General features: G+C 44.8%; 1 protein-coding gene and 1 pseudogene across 1 annotated transcript; both read left to right on the top strand.

The window, feature by feature from the left end:
• Positions 1-7,183: 7,183 nt before the first annotated feature.
• On the top strand, positions 7,184-8,007 carry LOC122125136 (annotated as a pseudogene).
• A 5,560-nt stretch (positions 8,008-13,567) lies between these two features.
• Positions 13,568-14,347, top strand: LOC122125135 (probable N-acetyltransferase CML1). The gene is given in 2 exon segments (XM_042699696.1): positions 13,568-13,953; positions 13,955-14,347. Coding segments are annotated over 2 exon segments (681 nt in total). The 5' UTR covers positions 13,568-13,641; the 3' UTR covers positions 14,324-14,347.
• Positions 14,348-21,151: the final 6,804 nt, after the last annotated feature.

Below are 21,151 nucleotides of genomic sequence, written 5' to 3'. Positions count from 1 at the left end.
GGAGAGTTTTCTTCCCCCAGCATGAGGACAAGATGCCAGACCCTACCATCCACCATGTGGCCAATATGGTGTCGGCTAAACCTTGCTTCCTTACTTCATTGTTACTATTTTTGTTTCAAATATATTTTTATTTTTATATAACTGGAATAAAAATTGCAAATACTTACGAATACCTACAGTGTTGTAGGTTCTTACATCTCTCAATTTGTATTCCATCCTTTGTTTCTGGCTACTCTGATCCCCTTCCTAGTCTCTGGGTACTGATTCTGGGCATTGTACAAGCAGGAATTCATTTTATTCTTACTGTGTTTTGTTTTGTCCTTGGAGTACTGGAGTTTAAACTCCAGACTTTGCACTTATTAGGCCACTTGAACACACTTCAAGACCTTTGCCTTAAGATTGTTTTTGTGGGTTTTTTTTTTTTTTTAAGATTTCCCCCACCTAACCTTTCCCCTTCTCTCCAAGCTGGCCTGAACTATGATCCTCCCAATGTCTGCCTCCAGAGTAGATGAAATTGTAGGTGTTATCACCTCACCCAGCTCCATACTGGTTTTATCTTCATTTTACACAAGGCAACAAAAAGTTTATAGAATTATTAAGAAACTTGTGAAGGCCATTTAGCTAATGTGCAGTCACATTTGATAGACAGTTTGATTTTTTTTTCTTTATCTCATGTGGTTGTCTCAGCCAAGAGAAACTGGATCAAGGCTCAACAAACTTGTTTGTAAGGCAAGATAAATATTCTCTTCCTTGTGAGCCATGTGATCTGCTTGCAGCTACTTAACCTGGCTGAAGTTCCAGTTGCAGTTGCAGACAACCCAAATACAATGAGCATGTTTATATCCCAGTTCATTTGATTTACAAAAACAAGATGGTAGGTACTATTTCATCTGAGGTCTACAGTTTGTGACTTCTGAGTTAGCAGTGACAAACAGTCCTTAAAGCTTAATACAACATGCTTGTGCCTTTTTCATTCTGCATGGCCATGGTTAATTGGGAGGAAAATTTATTGTAATGATTCAGAAACCATCAGCATGCCTTAGGGGAGAAGGTCCAGCTGTTAGGCCTGTTGGTGCTGAGGTTTAGAGTGGCACATAGGCCAAGGAAGTATAGCAAACAATGTTATCAGTGAAGCTCTGTTATTATGTTCTATCCTGCCTGGTATATACTATAAATGAAGCACATAACAGCAGACCATGGTAGTTTAACCTGAGGGGTTTGGGAATTCATGGGATTAAAAAGGAAGGAAGGAAGGAAGGAAGGAAAAATTTTAAATTTTGTTTTATTGTAAAGATGCTATACAGAGGTGTTAGTTACATGAGTGAGGTAATGAGTATGCTCCTTGTTGAACATTGTTACCTGCTCCTTTGTTTTTCTCCTACTATCCCTTCCCTCTCCTCCAACCTCCCCCCCCCCAAGTTGTAAAGTTTGTTGACAACATAGTTTCTTCTTCTGAGTATCATTGTTCCAATGGGTCATCCTGTGTCCTTGTTTCAGCATTTTGTTATTCCCCTTCCCCTTCCCAAATTAAATAAGTGTATATTCAAGAAAGAATGACACCACCCCATTTGTTAGGAAATGGAAAGAGTTGGAAAAAAATCATATTAAGTAAGCCAGACCCAAAGATATATAGGTCCCATGGTTTCCCTCCTTTGTTGTTGTTTTTAATGTACTATGTGGGTTTTTTTTTCTTTTTTATGCTCTTCTCCCTGTGGTATATCCCCTGTTTTCACTGTATTTTATTTTGGTACCCTGCATCTTGGAAGGAAATTTTTTTGGGGGGGAGGTCCGGTCGTGGGGCCTGAACTCTGGGCCTAGGCGCTGTCCCTCAGTTCTTAAGCTCAAGGCGAGCGCTCTACCACTTGAGCCACAGCGCCATTTCCGGCTTTTTTTTTCTGCTTATGTGGTGCTGAGGAATCGAACCCAGGGCCTCATGCATGCTAGGCAAGCACTCTACCACTGAGCCAACTTCCCAGCCCTTGGAAGGAAATTTTTTTGTTAAATTTTTTTAGTTAAATAGGCTGGTTAGTCAGGACCTAGACTCCTGGAAATAAACCTCATAATAAATAGAAAAACACTGCTGACCTAATAGAACATATTCAAGGAATGTGTTCCATTTGCCTACTTTTGCATTCTCAGTTCACTATACCTTCCCTGGGGGTAGGAAGGTACAGGGTAGTCCTGGTTAAGGACTATAGTTTAGGGCTGTAGTAATATCCAGCTGTCTCTGATCAATCCTTCTATGCCTCAATTGCATAAAGCTTAACCAGTCAGCATATCCTAGTGCTGTGTTAAGCTTAAAAACCCCTCAATTTAGCCACTTTCCTTGTAACTTTCTACTGGGACCCTTTTTGCCCAAAGGAAACCTTGTTTCTTTTTGCCTGAATAAATTCGATATTCACATTCTATTCACATTCACCTTTTTTGTTATCTGTAGACATTCTGTGAGTTCTGAGATACAAAGCCAAGAAGGAATCCTGTGTCCAGCTGCTCAGTTGTAGACATTGTCTGCTTTGGAGCTGGAGGAACAAATGGGCTTTGCCTACCTTGATCACAGCAGAATGATAGCTCCCACTAAGCAGGAAGATCAAGGAGCTGATTTCATGGGAAGATACTAGATTGGTTTGAGGGCCCAGATTTTTCTTTCCATTTATTTCTTTATGATGGCTTTATTGAAACATAATTTATGTTCTTTACCCTTTTAAAGTATAAATTTGAATCATTTTAGCATATATTACATTTTGTGTTTGTATGCGTGCATGCATTGCGTGCATACCAGTCCTGAACTTTGAACTCAAGACCCAAGCAGTGTCCCTGATCTTTTCTGCCCAAAGTTAGCATTCTTCCACTTGAACCACAACTCCACTTCCAGTTTTAGTGATTAATTAGTCTCACAGACTTTCCTGCCCAGGATGGCTTTGAACCATGATCCTCAGATCTCAGTCTCCTGAGTAGCTAGGATTACAGGTGTGAGCCACCTGTACTGCCACATGTAAAAGAAATGTTAAGTATTTGAAAATTTATAGAGAAAGAAAGCAGGTTGGTGGCTGCCTACAGCTGAGTGGGGAATGGAAGGGAGAAGTGTGAGTGTAGGTTACAGAATTTTAGGCTTTTGAAAATGCTCTAAAATTGTGGTGGTTATACACGGTGAAGAATATGTTAAAGAAGCCAGGCACTGGTGGCTCAGATCTGTAATCCTAGCTATTCAGGAGGCTGAAATCTGAATATCATGGTTCAAAGCCAGCCCAACAGAAAAGTCTGTGCGATGCTTATCTCCAATTAACCACCAAAAAACTAGAAGTAGAGTTATAGCTCAAGTGGTAAAGCGCTAGTTTTGAGCAAAAAAAGCTCAAGGACAGCACCTGGGCCCTGAATGCAAGCCCCAGGACCAGCACACACAAAAACAGACTACACTGTTACACTTTAAAAGAGTGAAGCAATTGAATTATATCTCCAAAAGGCTATTTAAAAATTATGCATTGTGCCGGGCGCTGGTGGCTCAAGCCTGTAATCCTAGCTACTCAGGAGGCTGAGATCTGAGGATCGCGGTTCAAAGCCAGCCCGGGCAGGAGAGACCGTGAGACTCCTATCTCCAATAAACCACCAGAAAACCGGAAGTGGCACTGTAGCTCCAGTGGTAGAGCGCTCGCCTTGAGCTGAAGAGCTGAGGGACAGTGCCCAGGCCCAGAGTTCAAGCCCCACGGCCGACCAAAAAAAAAAAAAAAAAATTATGCATTGTGTGATTTCATGTATATACCTTTCTTGAAGTAAGAAAATTTTCTTTCTTAGTTTTTTTTTTTTTTTTTCATTTGGCCTCTATTCTGCCAGCAGTTCACCAGTTCTTTGATGTCAGCCCACCAGGACATGCAAGGCCAACACAAAGACTCTAATGAAATTTACCTTTTCTAACTAGTGGGGATAAACACGGAGCTTGCTAAGTATTTTGTGTATAAAACTGTCTGCTCATTTTCAGAGCAGTCATACCTCTGAGGCAGTGACAGGGACATTAGCTAACCCAGCTGGAGGTGTTTCACTGTCCCTTTGCCTTCCTCTTACCCACGCCTCGTGGTCACCACCGTCATATCACAAAAGCTGAACCATAAGAGCTTTTAGACACCCAGGGCACAGCACACTCATTTACTTATCTGGTATGGAAAGATCAAGAGTCAGGCCAGCTCTCTGGACCTGGCCTCTGGACCCCCTGCCATGATTTAGTAACAGGATGAACTAGAACCATAGCTTCCTCAAATGAGACATTCCAGAAATGATCAGGTTCACAATACCTCACCCTTTCTGGGATTGAGAAATTTGTATCACACAAATGAGCAATTTCACCAAGGCTGTGGCATCTCGGCAGTATTAAGCTTGTCCAGAGCTCCCTGAAATCACCCATCTACTTAGACATTCAGGATTGTCCAGCTAAGACCCCTGCATGGCACAGCAAGGCTGCCTCAGGCTCAAGTGCAAGGACTTTTTCAAACCTTCTATGCAGCTTGGGAACTCCCAAGCTCCTATCCGGAGCCCTCTTTCCCCAAACCTCACCTCTCCTTGCATCCACGTCCCATGGGAATCCTGCTAGCCAAAGTTTTCTCATACATGGGTTTGTGCCAAGTCTCAGTCCCTGAGGTGCTGCAAATCTAGACTTGAATCTTAGGGTTTCCCTTGCATTTTGGCTGGAAGTTTCCATCCTGCAGCACTGAGGCTCAGGGCTAGAGTAAATGAACAGTGAACAAGTACTGAAAACAATTCTTATTCCACAGTCGTGTATGTCCTTAACCCTCACAAGTCATGAACTAAAATCATTGTGTTAGTCAACTCCGTATATGTTGTGGGAATTCTCAGATCAAACAAGCATCACTTTTGTCAGCCATCAGCAAAGAAAGAAAATCAGTTGTTTCTGAAGGAGGCATCTCAGGGATATGTGCCCAACAAAGAAATAGTCACAAAAATGCCTGCTAGAACCTAGGCACTGCGGGTACCACAACTTTTGATAGCTTATATTTCTGCCAGGATGATTACCCACCCAGTGACTGTCAGTTCAAAATGGGAGTCGCTCAATCTGGTTACTGATCCTTGAACTTCTCAGATTTTAAATGTTTGGCCAAGGAATATTGTTTCACTTGCCTCAACCATTTGAAAGCACACACAGTAACCATGCCACATGTGTCACATTACAGTGCTCTCCGTTATTACCCATTAAACTCCATCTTTGGAGAGTCAGCTTCTACATTAAACTTTCTCTTCAGAGCATCAGCTTCTATGTATTATTTTGCCTCCACTGAAAAGAGAACACTGCATCTTCCTGTGGACACAGCTAACAGTTTTCGAGCTGCCCTGGGTAGTGACAAGAGCAAGAATGGGGACTAAAAACAGGATGTCAAGGTTCATGGTCTAGTATGGTCTAAGCTGGAAAAAGATGGAGATGGCTGTGACCATCTATGACCACCAGATCCAGACTCTACCAAGAAACTGGCCTCCTAGAAAGTCATGGCAACATTTTGGGGAAGGTTTATCTTCACTTCCTGTATGGATCAAAGTTTCCCAGGGTCTGCACCCAAGCATCTTGCATATTGCCCTCTCTCTAGGCAGAAGCCACATCTGTGACTTCTTCAACCATGCCATAATTGTAAAGTCATCCACATGTCTCCCAGATGCCCAATGTGCCTGAGTTACTCTTTCAGTATAAGACCCCATGGCAGTCACATCTCTGTTTATCCCATTGTCCACTCAGCCCCTGACCATAATAAGTATAAGGTAAACACCATACCTTCCATTGTTACCCACTCAGGAGCCATGAGAGAATAAAAAAGCCAGGGCCCTAACTGCTCTATCAGGGTAGACCACATGGCAGAGGCTGAGCTGCTGTGAGAAAGGACACATCCTTTTCACAGAAAGGAGTCTATGGACAGGGATTGCTCCTCTATGGTGTGCTTGGCCTGTCTTAGTGAGACCAATCCTTAGCAAACATATGAGAAGTGTGGTGGGTGGGGGCAAGCTCTGAATAGCCGTGAGTGCTCACAGAAGCTGCCAATGTCCTCAGTTGGACACAGCTCTGCTGGGGGCTGAAGACACCTGCAGCATAGCAGGTACACCAACACTACTATTGAGTGAGGGCCTGACAGAGAGGAGGAAAGGTATGGATGGCAGTGTGGGAACCAGCAGATCACTTTTTCTAGGGGCTGGCACAGCTTAGAGAGGGGAAACTCAACTGTACAGGATCTTGTTGATCAGAGAGACTTGGACTCTTGCTGGTGATGAAAGGACCTAGGATGAGTGACAGTCCCTAGATACTTAGTGGTACATTCAGGGATTGGGTGGACCTTATTGAAGGCCAGGTGTGCTGGATGAGAGACACATCAGCCTGCTGGGAAAAGGAAAAGTGGTGGCAGGGTTCTCGTGGTGTGAGGACTCCTGGCCTTTTTTTTTAGGAGGGAGGCAGGGTCCGATCGAGGGGCCTGAGCTCTGGGCCTGGGCACTGTTCCTCAGCTCTTCAGTTCAAGGCTAGCACTCTACCACTTGAGCCACAACGCCACTTCCGGATTTTTTTTTTTCTGCTGATGTGGTGCTGAGGAATCGAACCCAGGACCTCAAGCATGCAAGGCAAGCGCTCTACTGAGCCACCTTCCCAGCCCCTCCTGAGCTTTTTTTTATAGCCTGCTTCTCTCCCCAGTTTAATGGCCCAGGGTTCACACGGTGAATGGACCTTCAATTCCTGCTGTGTTGCTGCCAGCTCTGTGATGCTGGATTTTAGTCATTCCTATGCAGTCAGCCAATGAGGTGCCACCAGTTCTGCTCCTCAGAGTCCTGAATGCCATGAAAGGCTAAGGATGTCCTGAGCACTCTTGGTCTTTGTCGGTGGAAGACTTGGGCTCATGCTGTGGGACTTGAGTCCCATAACCTTCCTGGTATCTCAGGTGTAGGTTGTTAGGTATGAAGGCTCTTTGCTTTCTCTGTAGCTTAAACTTGTATAGTGTGGCAAGTGATGGCTTAGCTGTAACTTGAGATTGAGAACACAAGGTAGGAGAGTGGACACAAAGGGCCTGTATGTATCAGCAATTCATATAAGTTACTGGACTAAATCTTCAAAACAAGAAGGCAGTTGTGTTTTACCTGGTTTTACAGGTAAAGACACAGAGGAAGATATACAAGTGGGACTCACATGGCCTCTTCTTGCTCTGCAGGGCTGGAGCAAAGCCATGCATACAGGCATAGCTTTGGCTCATGGGCAGTGAGATTTCAGTCACAGATGTCTCCCCATGGCTCCTTATCACATCCGCAAGTACCAGGAGAGCGACCACACACAGGTCCTTGTTCACCAGTGGCATGGAAGAGCACATTCCTGCCACTTCACTACCTGCGGAAGCTGCCCAGAACACTCCTGCTCTTACTTGGGATGCCTCTCACTACTCCTGGTCTATGGTTCATGGATGCTGGCCATTGGGTGTGTCTTCACTCTGCTCCTCTTCCTGTGGTTCATTGCCAGACTCCCCTGGAAGCAGTATGTGGCCATGTGTTCCCACACAGACTTGGCTGACATCACCAAGTTCTACCTGAGCTCCCATGATTCCTGCTTCTGGGTGGCTGAGTGTGAGGGGCAGGTGGTGGGCATGGTGGGTTCCCTGCCTGTCAAAGATCCTCCCTTAGGGAAGAAGCAGTTAGAGCTGCTGCACATGTCTGTGGCCTTGGAGCACCAAGAAAAGGGGATAGCTAAAGCCATGGTCAGGACTGTTCTCCATTTTGCCTGGGACAGGGGCTTCAGTAAGGTTGTTCTTGACACCATAACATTATAGCCAGGTGTTCAGGCCCTCTACCAAGGAATAGGCTTCCAGAAGACAGGCCAATACTACATAACTATATTTTGGAGGATAGTGGATATTTATTCAATCCAATTCAGGTATGACCTCCCTTCTGCCTAGGAAGAGGGCCAGTGATCTATTTCTGGGTATTAGTCAGGATCCATCCACATTGCTAAAGTTACTAAGCAAACTAATATAAACCATAAAAGTTCTTTTCTTCTGTCTATCTGAGTCCAATGAATCTAATGTACGGGATTTGGGATTATTAGGGGCTCTGCTCTCCATTCAGGCTTTCCAGGCTACCAGTTTCTGGGTGCTCACACTGGACAGCTCCTTCTGTGGCAAGCCTCCATGAGGAAGAGTGGGGACTGGAGGGTCTCTAGGTTTCGAGGTTCCCAGGTCTGGTCAGCACTGTAACTTCCAACAAGGAAAGGGCCTCCCACCCTAAGTGTCACCACCCAGTTGAGCTCCCTGCACACCCTTCTAGACCAAATCCATGACTGCAGTGAGGCAGCTACAGTACTTCCTAAAGGATTTGCCATAGAATCCCAAAGCTGGGCAGTGGTGCACAAATGTGTGCACTGGGGAGGGCATTATTGGGTCTGGATTGGAGTGGGCTAAGAGAAACAGGAAGGTGGAGTAGAGCCTCTTCCCTCCCCCACCAGAATAAATAAGATACTATGTAATGAGATCTAAATTCAGTGGGGATTAGCCTAAATTGGGGGAGGAAAGAGAGGTATGGGAAGAAGGAAATGGGAAACAATGGCTTCAAGAATATGTTGATGGAATTTTGTGGGGACTTGATAAATGTGGCTGTGCCACACATTGTGAATGGAATAAATGCTGCAAAGATTTACCCTATAAACAGGTAAATGTTGTTTATACAGATTTTCTCAAAAAAAAAGTATAGAAAAGGGGTTTAGATCGTTTAAACTCACAGGGAGGATCTGAAAAATTCCAGAGTGTGATGATTTAGATGGATTTGCTTAGAGCAGAGTGGCTGCCTTACCTGGAGTCTTTGGGAAATGCTACTCTGATCCCCAGTCAGGGAGGTGAAGATACACTGGGGGCAGGACTAACATTTCCACTCTGGCTGTTTAGCTAAAAAAAAATCAACACTTTGTCCAAAGGAATCTCAGCCCTCCTTATTTACATTGCTTGTCACAAGCTGAGGCACAGGCAGCTCAGGGTTAGATTCTGAAAATAAAATGACAAATCCAATAGAAGGTTTTGGGAGGACTGGGACTTTTGAGCTTGGCAGTCAATGTGTATCTTTCCAGCTCCTGCAAATTTAGAATATATACCTTTGTTATCTCTTGTGTAGTCATGCAACACAATGTCTGAATAACTACCAGTTACCAGGCTTTCTCTGGGCAGAGAAAAAACATTCTGATACGTCAATGAAGCAATGAGATCATATCCCCATGTGTGAGGAAATAGGAACAAATATACATCTACAGCATTTAGAGTATCCTGGAAGGTTCTGAGAAAGCTTTAGTGCAGGTAAGCAGGAAGAAGGAGGCATCGATGAGGGAACGGGCAAAGGTGAACTGAATCCTTCATAGGTGGCATGAGTAGGACTGGTAGAGAAGAGGGCCTGGCATGAGGCTGCAGTAGGAACCAGCCGCCCCTGAGATCCAGCAAAGGAAGGATCCTACTGGGTCCTCCCAGGCAGGTCATGGATGGCTCAGTGGATTGGCCTAAAGGCCCTGGTTCAGGTAGTTTAGGGCAAAGATGAGTTGTGGAAGAGCATCCTCCAGAAGCCTGTTCTTCCTTTCACAGTAGGGCCATACCTATGTGTGCCAAGAAGCCTTGTCTCTGACATGCAGCCACAATGAGATTGGAGCAGAGGGGGCTCAGCTAGCTGATGGGGAAAGTGGATGTACTGACTAAAGAGAAATTGGGGTGCTGTGTCCTGTGAGTGGAAAGCTGATGAGTATCAGAAAGTTTGCCAAAAGGGTCAGAGAAAGGTAAAAATGTTTAAAACCTAAGTACAGGCTAGCCAGACCTAAGGCCCAGGTTCAGAAACATCTTCTGTCCAGAGACCTCACTGGTAGCTTGCAGGGGGATCACGTAGACCAGGGATGAGGCTAAGCCCAGGCCCTTCTTCCTGGGAGATGTCTCGGTAGGGACTCCCTCTGGATATCAGTTGCACCTGCCCACTGGGTTCCTTGGAGATGGGTGCTTATAAAGATCACTGGTGACTAACATGAGAACAGGAAGCATTCTAGTGGCCATTGTGGGGTAATTGTGAATATAGGTATAGTCAGAAATAAAGTGCTGAGAAATCCAGGGACAAGCCTGACTGAATCACATTGCACATTTACATTTGAGAACAAAACTTCCAACTCAGAAGGCTTCTTTTCAGGGGGAGGAGAGAAATAAAACACTTAGGCTGTTTTTTTTTTTTTAAGAACTAAACCCCAATGTGAGGCTCAGCAGAGGCAATCCACTGGAAGGAGGCAAAGACAGAAATGTCTAATACTCTTCTTGTACCAACAAACAGTCCTCGGGAAGAGGCTGTGCCAGCACCAGGGACAGCCAGTGCTCACACACCCCAGAGGCATCTGGGTCACCTGCCTACCTGTGTCTGCCTAGTGGTTTTGCACAAAGGTAAAAGGCCTCATCTTCATGACAGGGGGTAGATTTGCCTCTCAGAGCCCATGTCAAGCTCTCCTGTCCTTCAGAACTGCAATCATCTGGGCTCCTCCTTAGATGATTCTATATTAAAGAGAGCTCCTAGGTCCAAAGAGTTACTAAAGAACAAAGGTTGCAGAAGCTCATTGGCTGTTAAGGTTTGCACATATCACAAAGGGGTAGAAGAAGCTTTTTATAATGGCAGGATTTTTATAGTCATTGCTCTAAGGAAAAATAACATGTTTCCTTTTTTCTTTCTTGAGAATTGCAAGGCTTAAATCATTTTTCTTTACCTTTACTTTTCTTCTGAAAGGAGTGACTCCTGAACAGACTACCAGGAATTCAAGGCCAACACAAAAATGGTAAGGGGATATTTTATCTTATATCTAATTACTAAAAAATTAGTTTGATAAATGGTTTTTGTTTGAGTTTTGAGAGTACTAGGGTTTGAACCCAGGTTCTCACACTTGGAAAACAAGTATTCTACCACATGAACTATACCCAGAATCCCTTTGCTTTTCTTTTTCTTTTGTTTTTTGTTCTTTTCTAAGACAGAGTTATATGCTTTCTACCTGGCCTGACCTGGATCCATGATCCTTTTCCATACCCTTCCTGTACAGCTGAGTTTATAGGCAGGAGCTACTATAGGTGACCTTGCTTAATATCTTAACATAATACTGCTTATTCAATCCAGGTACTGGTGGTTCATGCCTGTAATCCTAGTTACTCAAGAGGCTGAGATCTGAGGACTGTGGTTCAAAGCCAGCCCAGACAAGAAGGTCCATGAGATTTTTTTTTAAATCTCCAATTAACCACCAAAAAGCTACCAGTAGAGCAAGCAATAACTCAAGTAGTAAAGCACTAGCCTTGAGCAAAATAGCTCAGGCTATGAGTTCAAGTCCCCGGATCAGTGTGCACACACACACACATACACATACACACACACACACACATATGTATAAAGAAATAAACCCTGTATTTTCATATCCAGCCTATATGTTCATAATGCTAAGGAATGGAAACAAACAGTTGGGATAGGTCAAGTTGCTGCATTTTTTCCTTTGTTCTACCATGGTCACCACTCAGTCTCACCACAAGATATGGCTCATGCAAGCTTTTGCATCCAGGTATATCACATTCCTTATCTTCTCGGGCATAAGATTTTGCTAGCTAAGGTAAAATTGAAGCCAGCTTTGAAGATCTCTGGGACACCTGCCATTATTTAGTCATCATTCAAATAAACTGTTCTTGTTTCAGTCTCAACTTTCGAGGCATCATAGAAACTTTGAAATTTTGATGTAGAAAACTCAGAAATTTGTTTCAGCCCAACCAGTTACTTGACTAGGGATGGATAATCTCCTTAGTTTTGAGCTGGGCCACACGTCTCTGAAACCCTCAGCCATGAACTTCAGAATTTAGGAAAGTCTGTCTTTGTCCCTGCACTAAATAGTGAGACCTCTCAGGCTCAAATGCAAGCCATCTGCTCTGCCAGGAATTCCCAGCCTTGTGACTGAATCCCCACCCCATCCCACCTGGACCCTGCACCTGTCCTCAATGTCCAAGTCACTCACCATCACCTCAAGGTCAGAGAGGACTTAGCTCCTCCCCAAAGTCGGGGAAGCCTGTCTAGCCATTGTCTTCCAGACATACTGTTTGTGCCAGGACTTAGGCCCTATAAGATTCTCAGTCCAAGAATTTAGTTCTGGGGTGTTGGATGGAAGCCTTCAGCCTGGGGCATTAAGGCTGAGGGCTAGATGGAAAGAAAGACAAATACTAAAACCAGTTCTCATGGATAACACGGTGAATGTCGTCAGCGATTATAAACTGTACACTTAAAAACTCGTCATGTTCATCACTCCAGGTCCCTGGTGGGAGTAATCAGAATGGAACCAGTCACTTTTTATCAGTTTCTAGCCATATAAATGGCTAGATAAATGTTCTAATGGAAAATATATTCACTGGAGACCTAGATAGGGCCACACACTGTACAAAGTCCCTCACTACCTTCAGCCAGCAACATTCCTGTCAGGATGTCTGTCCAATGACTTGAGGGTTCAGTGGGGGTGTTGTCAGTGTGACTACTGATCCCTGAACCCCTAAGATTTAAACCTTTTGCCAAGACTGCTTTTTCAAAAACGCTGACATAATCCTCCTCATTTATCTTTAACATCTTCCCCAATAACAATCTTTGGAAGGCACCTGGAGGTCTTTGGCTTTGCTTTCCTGGAAGTTTTTTTATTGTGAAAATACTTTACAGAGGGGTTACAATTACATGAGCAAGGTAATGAGTACATTTCTTATCAAGCATTGTTGCCTCCTCCTTTGTTTTTCGCCTACTATCTGTTCCCTCCCACCTCCACAACTAAACTTCCCCACCTCGATCCCCCTCCCTCCACCTAAATTGTAATGTTCGTTTTTCAACATAGCGTCATTGTTGCAATGGGTCAATCTCTATTTAAACACTTTGTTTTTTCCCTTCCCCTCCCCAAATTATACCAACATCAAATACAGTGAAACCAGGGGTTATACTGTGGGGGAGGGACATACAAAGCAACAAAAAAAAAAATCACATGGTACCTTATAAATACTTTAGCAACAATGGCAAGAAAGAAAAAAACCACTTGTGTCCCTATCTTGGGGTTCATTTCACTTAACATCATCTTATCTGATCTTTTCTGCTTGTCCCAGACATATACTAGTTATTGCAAATAAGGGAAACCATGGGACTATGTTTTTTTGGGTCTGGCTTACTTCACTTAATGTAATTTTTTTTCCAAGTCTTTCCATTTCCTAACAAATGGAGCGATGTCATTCTTTCTGATGGAGGCATAGAATTTATATATCTCAGTGCTCCAAGCAAGTTACTGTTGTTAAATCTTCAAAACAACCTTAGAAGGAGGTATTACCATAACCTGTTGTATAGATGATGATATTCAGGCCCTGAGCAGTTAGTGACATAGCAAACACCACACAGCTAGAAAGGGAGGAATCACGGTTCTAATCAGGTGTTTCTGATCTTATACTTTCTCACAGTGGTGGTTTCAGGTGTCCATTTGTTTAACAGGGTTTCTATGTTTCCAGGGAGGCTGGGAGCTATTGGAGGAAAACTCAATGGCGTCTTCTTTCTTTTATAGGGATACAGGAAAGTGTGAAGACAAGTCTACTGGTCTCTTCTGAACACTGAGATTTCAGACACAGACATCTCCCCATGGCTCCTTATTACATCCGCAAGTACCAGGAGAGCGACCACACACAGGTCCTGGCCTTGTTCACCAGTGGCATGGAAGAGCACATCCCTACCACCTTCAAATACCTGCTAAAGCTGCCCAAAACACTCCTGCTCTTATTTGGGATGCCGCTCTCACTACTCCTGGTCTATGGCTCATGGATACTGGCCATTGCGTGTATCTTCACTCTGCTCCTCTTCCTGTGGTTCATTGCCAGATTCCCCTGGAAGCAGTATGTGGCCATGTGTTCCCACACAGACTTGGCTGACATCACCAAGTCCTACTTGAGCTCCCTACTTGAGCTTCTGGGTGGCTGAGTGTGAGGGGCAGGTGGTGGGCATGGTGGGTGCCGTGCCTGTCAAAGATCCTCCCTTGGGGAAGAAGCAGTTACAGCTGTTTCGCATGTCTGTGGCCTTGGAGCACCGAGGAAAGGGGATAGCTAAAGCCATGGTCAGGACTGTCCTCCAGTTTGCCCGGGACCAGGGCTTTAGTGAGGTTGTCCTTGAGACTGGAGCATTACAACCAGGTGCTCAGGCCCTTTACCAGGGAATGGGCTTCCAGAAGACAGGCCAATACTACATAACTATATTTTGGAGGATAGTAGGTATTTATTCAATCCAATTCAGGTATGACCTCCCTTCTGCCCAGGAAGAGGGCCTGTAATCTCTCAGGATGTCCTTTCCACTCTGCTATAGTTCAGAAGCAAACCGTGATAGTGCAGTAATATGGACAATTAAAGCTCATTGTTTGTATATATCCAAGTCCATATGACTTAGGGGCTCTGCTCCATTCAGGTTTTCTGAGCTACCAGTTTCAATCACATAAGGTCACATTAATGTTGTATTAAAAACAATTCAATGGGGCCAGGGGCCAGTGCTGACACCTGTAATCCTAGCTACTCAGGAGGCTGAGATCTGAGGATCACAGTTCCAAGCCAACCTGGGCAAGAAAGACTCTTATCTCCAATTAATCACTAGAAAACTGAAAATGATATGTGGCTCAAAGCAGTAGAGCACTAGCCTCGAGTTGAAGAGATCAGGGACAGTGCCCAGACCCAGAGTTCAAGCCCCACAACAACAACAACAACAACAACTACAACAAAAAAAATCATAATTAAGCAAGATTTTTTTCTGGTTATATTTCTTTTCTTTTTGTTTCCTTTGTTCCTTTATCTGTCTTTGAGAGTGTAAAGGGGAGCACAGAAATGGAGGGAGAAATGGTGAACAAATGTGACAGTGTTATTAGACATTAGGTTAAAAATGAACTACACAACTTGTGGGTGAAGGTGGGTTTGTCTATCTTTGGGAGTTTAAAGGGGAACACAGAAATTGTTAGCCCTCTCATAACCAGGCCATTGCCTAAAACTGTCTTGAAAACTAGTAGGGCCTTAGCATTCCAAGCCTATATAATGTATCCTTAACCAGTCTATGTAGAAATTTGTAGGAAACCCAGCAGGAGGTATGACAATCACCAAAGCCACTGGGAAACACCACTGCAGCCCAGCCAAGATCCAGCCCATCTCTTCCAACCTGGAGATTCCATTTGAAAAAAGTTTAAGGATAGCCTCTTATTATCTGCTGGACCTGCCTCCTCCTACCAGGGAGTTTAGGATTTGGCCCAAAAGAAGAACATAAGAATCAATGATTTGATTGGACACAAAAACCAGTGGGGAATGTGAGAACCAGAGGGGCATTTGAGAAGTCCTGCCCCACGCTGATATCACCATGCTGGTCTGCTGGTTGGGGAAGGGGGAATAAGGGGGAGGGGCGGGTGATCCAACATATTCAGGCTGAATGTTCTGGGGAAGGGGGATAGAGAACAAGAGATACCCCCATGAAGCCACAAGAGAGGTGCTTGCCAGACAGCATCAATGCCTGGGCTCTAGAACCCAGGCCAGTGGAGAGGCCTAAAGAGAGTCAGGCCTAAGGAGAGGCCTGAGGAGAGTGGAGAGGCCTGTGGAGAGGCTTGCTGAAAGTGGAGAGACCTGTGGAAAGGTGAGGCTTACAGGAAGGAGGAAGGAGGAAAAAGGAAGAAAATCTCGCAGCCTTGGAGGTTGTAGCTGCTCCTAGTTCTGAGGTAGCCTAGGACATGGCTGTTGCAGATGGACTAATAAAACTCCTTTGTCACCTTTAACCGTGCGTCTGTGGATTTTCTCGCTCTCAGGTCATTACAATCCAGAGAGTTAACAAGCAGAATTTAACAGATCTCCATGTTTATGTATATTGATAATAAGAACAGAAAACCTTTAAATCAATTTTTGATAATAAGACATATTAGTATATGAAGTAACCTTTGAATATCTAGAGGAGTAAATTTGGTGTTAAGTGAGGGTTGTAGAAAAACCCACCAAGTAGGCTGGGAAGGTAGCTCAGTGGTAGAATGTTTACCTTGCATGCCTGAGGCTCTGGGTTCAAGTCCTCAGCACCACATAAGCAGAAAAAGCCAGAAGTAGCACTGTGGCTTAAGTGGAAGAGTGCTAGCCTTGAGCTGAAGAGCTGAGGGACAGTATCCAGGCCCAGAGTTCAGGCCCACAACCACCACCACCAACAACAACAAAAAAAACACCATGTGGCCTTTGTCCCTTTTAGGCAGGTGTTAATTTCCAGTATCTGAAGAAAGAATAGGAGAGGTTTGATCTAGAGTGAGTGAGGAGCAATGTTATCTGAGAGAATTTCAGGCCAGGATTGCTAACCTTGAGAAGCACAGAGCAAGACAGGGAGAGAGAGAGAGAGAGAGAATAAAAAAGGGGAATGAGAGACAGACTGAGCTGCTCTTTGGAGGCTTATTTCCACCGCCATCTTGTGTCGGCTGAAGGTTGCCACACAGGCAGGCAGGCAGGCAGGCAGGCAGGCACAAGGAGAGAGAATTAGAAAGAGTTTGAAGCAGACAGTTTTAGTTTAGAGAATCTGAACCAACTGTGTACAGCAAGGAGAGGGAGAGGGAAAGGGAGAGAGAGAGAGAGAGAGAGAGAGAGAGAGAGAGAGAGAGAGAGAGAGAGAGAGAGATGGCCTTTTTAGCCAGGCACCAGTGGCTCACGCCTATAATCCTAGTTACTCAGGAGGCTGAGATCTGAGGATCATGGCTCAAAGCCAGCCCGGGCAGGAAAGTCCGTGAGACTCTTATCTCCAATAAACCACTAGAAAACCTGAAGTGGCACTGTGGCTCAAGTGGTAGAGCACTTGCCTTGAGCTGAAGAGCTGAGGGATAGCGCCCCAGCCCAGAGTTCCAGTCCCATGACCAAGAAAAATAAATAAATAAATGGCCTTTTTACTTGCCTGGGTGCCTCTATATACAGGCCCCATAAAATACTGGAGTCCAGTGTCCTATGAAGGGGTTATGTGGACTCATTGTCCAGTGAATATTGGGGCCAGATTTGATTGTACAGCCATATGAGCTTATGAGGCTTTAAGTAGTGTCTCAAAGTTAGACAGAAGACAGCCTAGAGGAGAATTTTGAGGAATTTTAGATGCTAGAGACTCCACAGCATCCTTGGGGATCTCCAGTCAACTAAAGGAGGGAGCAAGCATCAAGAGGGGTGGTCACCCACAGTTGCTGGGTCCATAGAACTTAAGGGAAACAACAAAAGGGGTCACCATACAATTGTTAAATCCCCAGCCTAGTGGCCTAGGCCTCCTGGGGCAGTGTGTGTGGAGGGAGAGGGAGATGACTTGGTACTAAGCTTTTATCCTGTGAATTTGGAGCCCCAGATTGTCACGCACCACTGAAGCAGGGGTGGATTAGCTGATGTTGAACATAGGAAGTGGCACTCCGTTAGGAGGAATTCACCTTGGCAGTTATCTGAGTGGGCTTGGACCCAGCAGGGGGCTCCCTGGGACAGCTCAGATTTCCCAAGAGGGGAAGAGTAAAGTCACTGGGGTGGGGGTGGGGTGGGGGAGCCTAGGATCTGAGTCACAGCACCAATATAAGCCCCCTCCCAGAAAACCACATGGACATACCTATGTATGGAGAAGCAGTTTATTGCCAGCAGAGGTTGACAAGGCCACCTCTCCCATGAGAGAAAGAAAAATGGTGCCTGTTCAGGGTCAAATTTATATTCAGGGAGGCTAGGGGAGGGAAGATGGGAAGTCTCCTGTGTGTGTGCAGCTGAGTGATAAAGCCAGCACTAGCTGGGGTGGGGTTTTCTGATTGTAACAATGACAAGTTAGGCTCACTCCCTGATGCAGCTGGGAGATAGGGGTAAATCAGGGCTCTGGGAAGTAAAGTGGGAGGAGCCAGGGCTGAAGGCCAACTGCAGTTAAACCTGGTCAGATCAACTGGTTTTGTGGGAGAGGCTGAGAACCTGAGATGGAGGGCATGCTTACAGAAATGGAGGGAGACAGGGTAAACAAATGCAACAGTGCTACTTACTAGACACTTGGCTGAAAATGAACTATAGCACTTGTGGGTGGGGATGGGAGGGAAACACTGGGAGAGAGTGAAGGAAGCAGTGACATTGTCCAAAAAGAAAAATACTCTTAGCCGGGCGCTGGTGGCTCATGCCTGTAATCCTAGCTACTCAGGAGGCTGAGATCTGAGGATCGCAGTTCAAAGCCAGCCTGGGCAGGAAACTCCGTGAAACTCTTATCTCCAATAAACCACCAGAAACCCAGAAGTGGCGCTGTAGCTCAAGTGGTAGAGAGCTCACCTTGAGCTGACAGTGCTCAGGCCCAGAGTTCAAGCCCCACGACTGACAAAAAAAAAAAAAGAAGAAATGTACTCTTTATCTGACTTACATAACTCTAATCCCTCTGTACATCACATTTTAAATGACAATAAAAATATTTAAAAGGCCCAGCACTGATGGCTCATGCTTGTAATAATAGCTATTCAGGAGGCTGAGATCTGGTATGGTTCAAAGCCAGCCTGGGCAGGAAAAGTCTGTGAGACTCATCTCCAATAAACCACTCAGAAAAAAAAAACAAACTGGAAGTGGCGCTGTGGCTCAAGCGAGTGCTAGCCTTGAGCTAAAAAGCTCAGGGACAGCACCCAGGCCCAGAGTTCAAGTCCCATGACAGACAAAAAAAAAAAAACAAACTAATGTACACAGCTTGTGAGACTGTGTGATAGGAGTTTTTCCGGACTTGGTTGGCAGTTCTATGGTGTCTCAACAACTATGCACAGGATTAGCTGAATTGCCAGGGCCACAGGGTTTCATCTTGTTCCAGACTGTCAACTGAGGAAGGACTCAAGGTACTTTGCCCAACACCAAGAGCAAAAACAGCAAAGAGCAAAGCCTTTTTCAAGCCTCTGTCTGGGTTGTGTGTAAAATACCCTAGATTTGGAGATGAACTATTGTCTCTCTGTAGCACAAGATGTTCAGAGTTACAGAGCAAAGAGCAAAGGTACTCTAGTCTTTTGTCATTGAGGAGACGGTATGAGAGTTGCCTTTATAGTGAGCATAAATGTATTGGACCCTGGCTAGGCCCAGTCGTGTGACTATCATAACCGAGGGAAGGCCAATCATGTGGAGCAATCCTGTGGGTCCAGGAAGAGGATATGGGATGGCTGTGTTCTCTAAGACCTGCCACTACTGGGACATAGCCAGATGCATTCTCCAAATGCTCAGCATCTCCAGAATGTATAAGTGTCTCAGGCTGTCCGGTGTCATCCTGGAAACCTCTATACAGAGTAAGTTGGAATGTGGGTCTGTGTTGCTGTTTGCTTTCCTGTTGCCTCTTTCCAGCTATTTATCTCTAACTCAGGAATACCCAAAGAGGTCCTCCTATCCCCGTGCTGATCTGTCACTGATCAGAACACTCCAGGCATCAGGTGTGGTGATACTGTAATCACACCTATTTGAATGTAGGATCATGGTTTGGTGGTGTCATTTGAGACCAAAAATTAGTTCGTCTTTTTCTCAAGAAACAAGCTGGGCATAGTGGTGCACCTCTATAATCAAAGCTCCTCAGAAGGTGGTAGCAAAAGAATCAAAGTACAAGGCCATCCCCAGGCCAAAAAAAAAAAAAGTAAAAAGGGATGAAGGTTTGTCTCAAATGGTAGAGCACTTGTTTAGCAAGTGAGAATCCTTGAGTTCAAACATCAATAGTAGGTACGTGTGCATGTGCACACACACAGACACACACACACACTGAAAGAAGTCCAGGAGCCCCTCAGCCAGTATCTTATGATACTGTTCAGGCAGTACTGAGAGGTCCTCTCCTCAGCCTAATTGCATCTGCTCATAGCTGACCTTACTAGTGTTAGGATGGTTAAATTAAACAAATAGAATATTAATTAGACTAAGGAAGGAGAAAATTTAACTGCGATAATTAAATCCCAGGACCTTAGTAAGTGCAAACTTCAGAAAGGGAAAAAAATCTGCAGCTTGACATTTACTGAGAATAGCAAAGCAAGTAAAAATAGGGCTGGCAGTCTGCAAGGCTAACTACCAATGTCCCCATGTATGGTTTTGTGTGTGTGTGTGATTATGCTTGCTCAGCAATTATACTAAAACATAGAACTTGATTGTTTGCAGTTATCTTTTATTAATAAGGCCAAACTTGTAAGGTAGGATCTCCTTTTAGAATAAAACCACCAGGTTAGTCATTAAAAGAAAGAAACCCAGAGAAAAAGGCTTGAGTAAATCAGGGGTTAAACACTGGATTACTGAGATTTGGTAATAGATGAAAACTAGGAGAATTTAGATTGTGTTCTGGTTAATATTAGTTAAACTCAAAACTGGGAACAAAGGGAAGATCAAGGACGAGAACTCTGTTGATTGATTATTGAAATTGTAATTGCCATTTATTATTATTAACGGCTAGCTTTGCTTCTATAACTTGCTTTCTTGCTGACTGCAAAATTACCACTGACAACCTGCAAGTGGCCTCTGTGGTTTTTGCCTTTATCATCCCTGGGTTGTTTGAGGTCAGGGCTGGTCTTCACTGTCTTGATAGTGCTCATAAAGTTTCCTAGCCCTGTAGACTGAGTGTTGGTAACTCCTTTTGCTGATTGTGGGTTCGAGTCCCAACCGCCCCAGGAAGTTGGGATACTTCAACTAGCAGTCACCTTACCAGTCTTTTATAGCGTATGGCCCTCCTTTAGTGTGTAGGCTCTATGCTTCTGTGAGAACTCAACCATCCACATACCTGTTTCCAAATCCCCAACCCACCACTGTTCATGTCGAACTTCTGAGGCTCCAGAACTGTAGTTCCAGCTCCATATTCAATGATGGGTCTTAGAAACAGATACTGTGTAGCCATGTAACCTTTCCCTGGCTTTGGGGCTACCAGCTCTCCACGTCTAGCATGCCCAGTGCTTCTAGGAGCAGTTCTCAGTCCACAAGGGTTACTCATGCAGAACACATATGTAAGTTGCTGCTAAGGCCTAGATGAGAGGAGCAGAGGGGCCAGGATGGATACACTGTGATAGTAGGGTAATGGCAAATCTTGGGCACCCAACAATGCCTTATAAAGCCCCAACCCCTCCCTGATAGAGGCTCCCACAGGGATTAGGACCTTTGCTCCTGGACACTCAGCCTGCCCCTGCTCC

This window comes from Dipodomys spectabilis, unplaced genomic scaffold (assembly GCF_019054845.1).
Source record: "Dipodomys spectabilis isolate Male_0828 unplaced genomic scaffold, ASM1905484v1 ptg000262l, whole genome shotgun sequence".
Taxonomy (NCBI): domain Eukaryota; kingdom Metazoa; phylum Chordata; class Mammalia; order Rodentia; family Heteromyidae; genus Dipodomys; species Dipodomys spectabilis.
The sequence above is the reverse complement of the archived record's forward strand: the minus strand, read 5'-3'. Positions and strand labels throughout refer to the sequence as shown.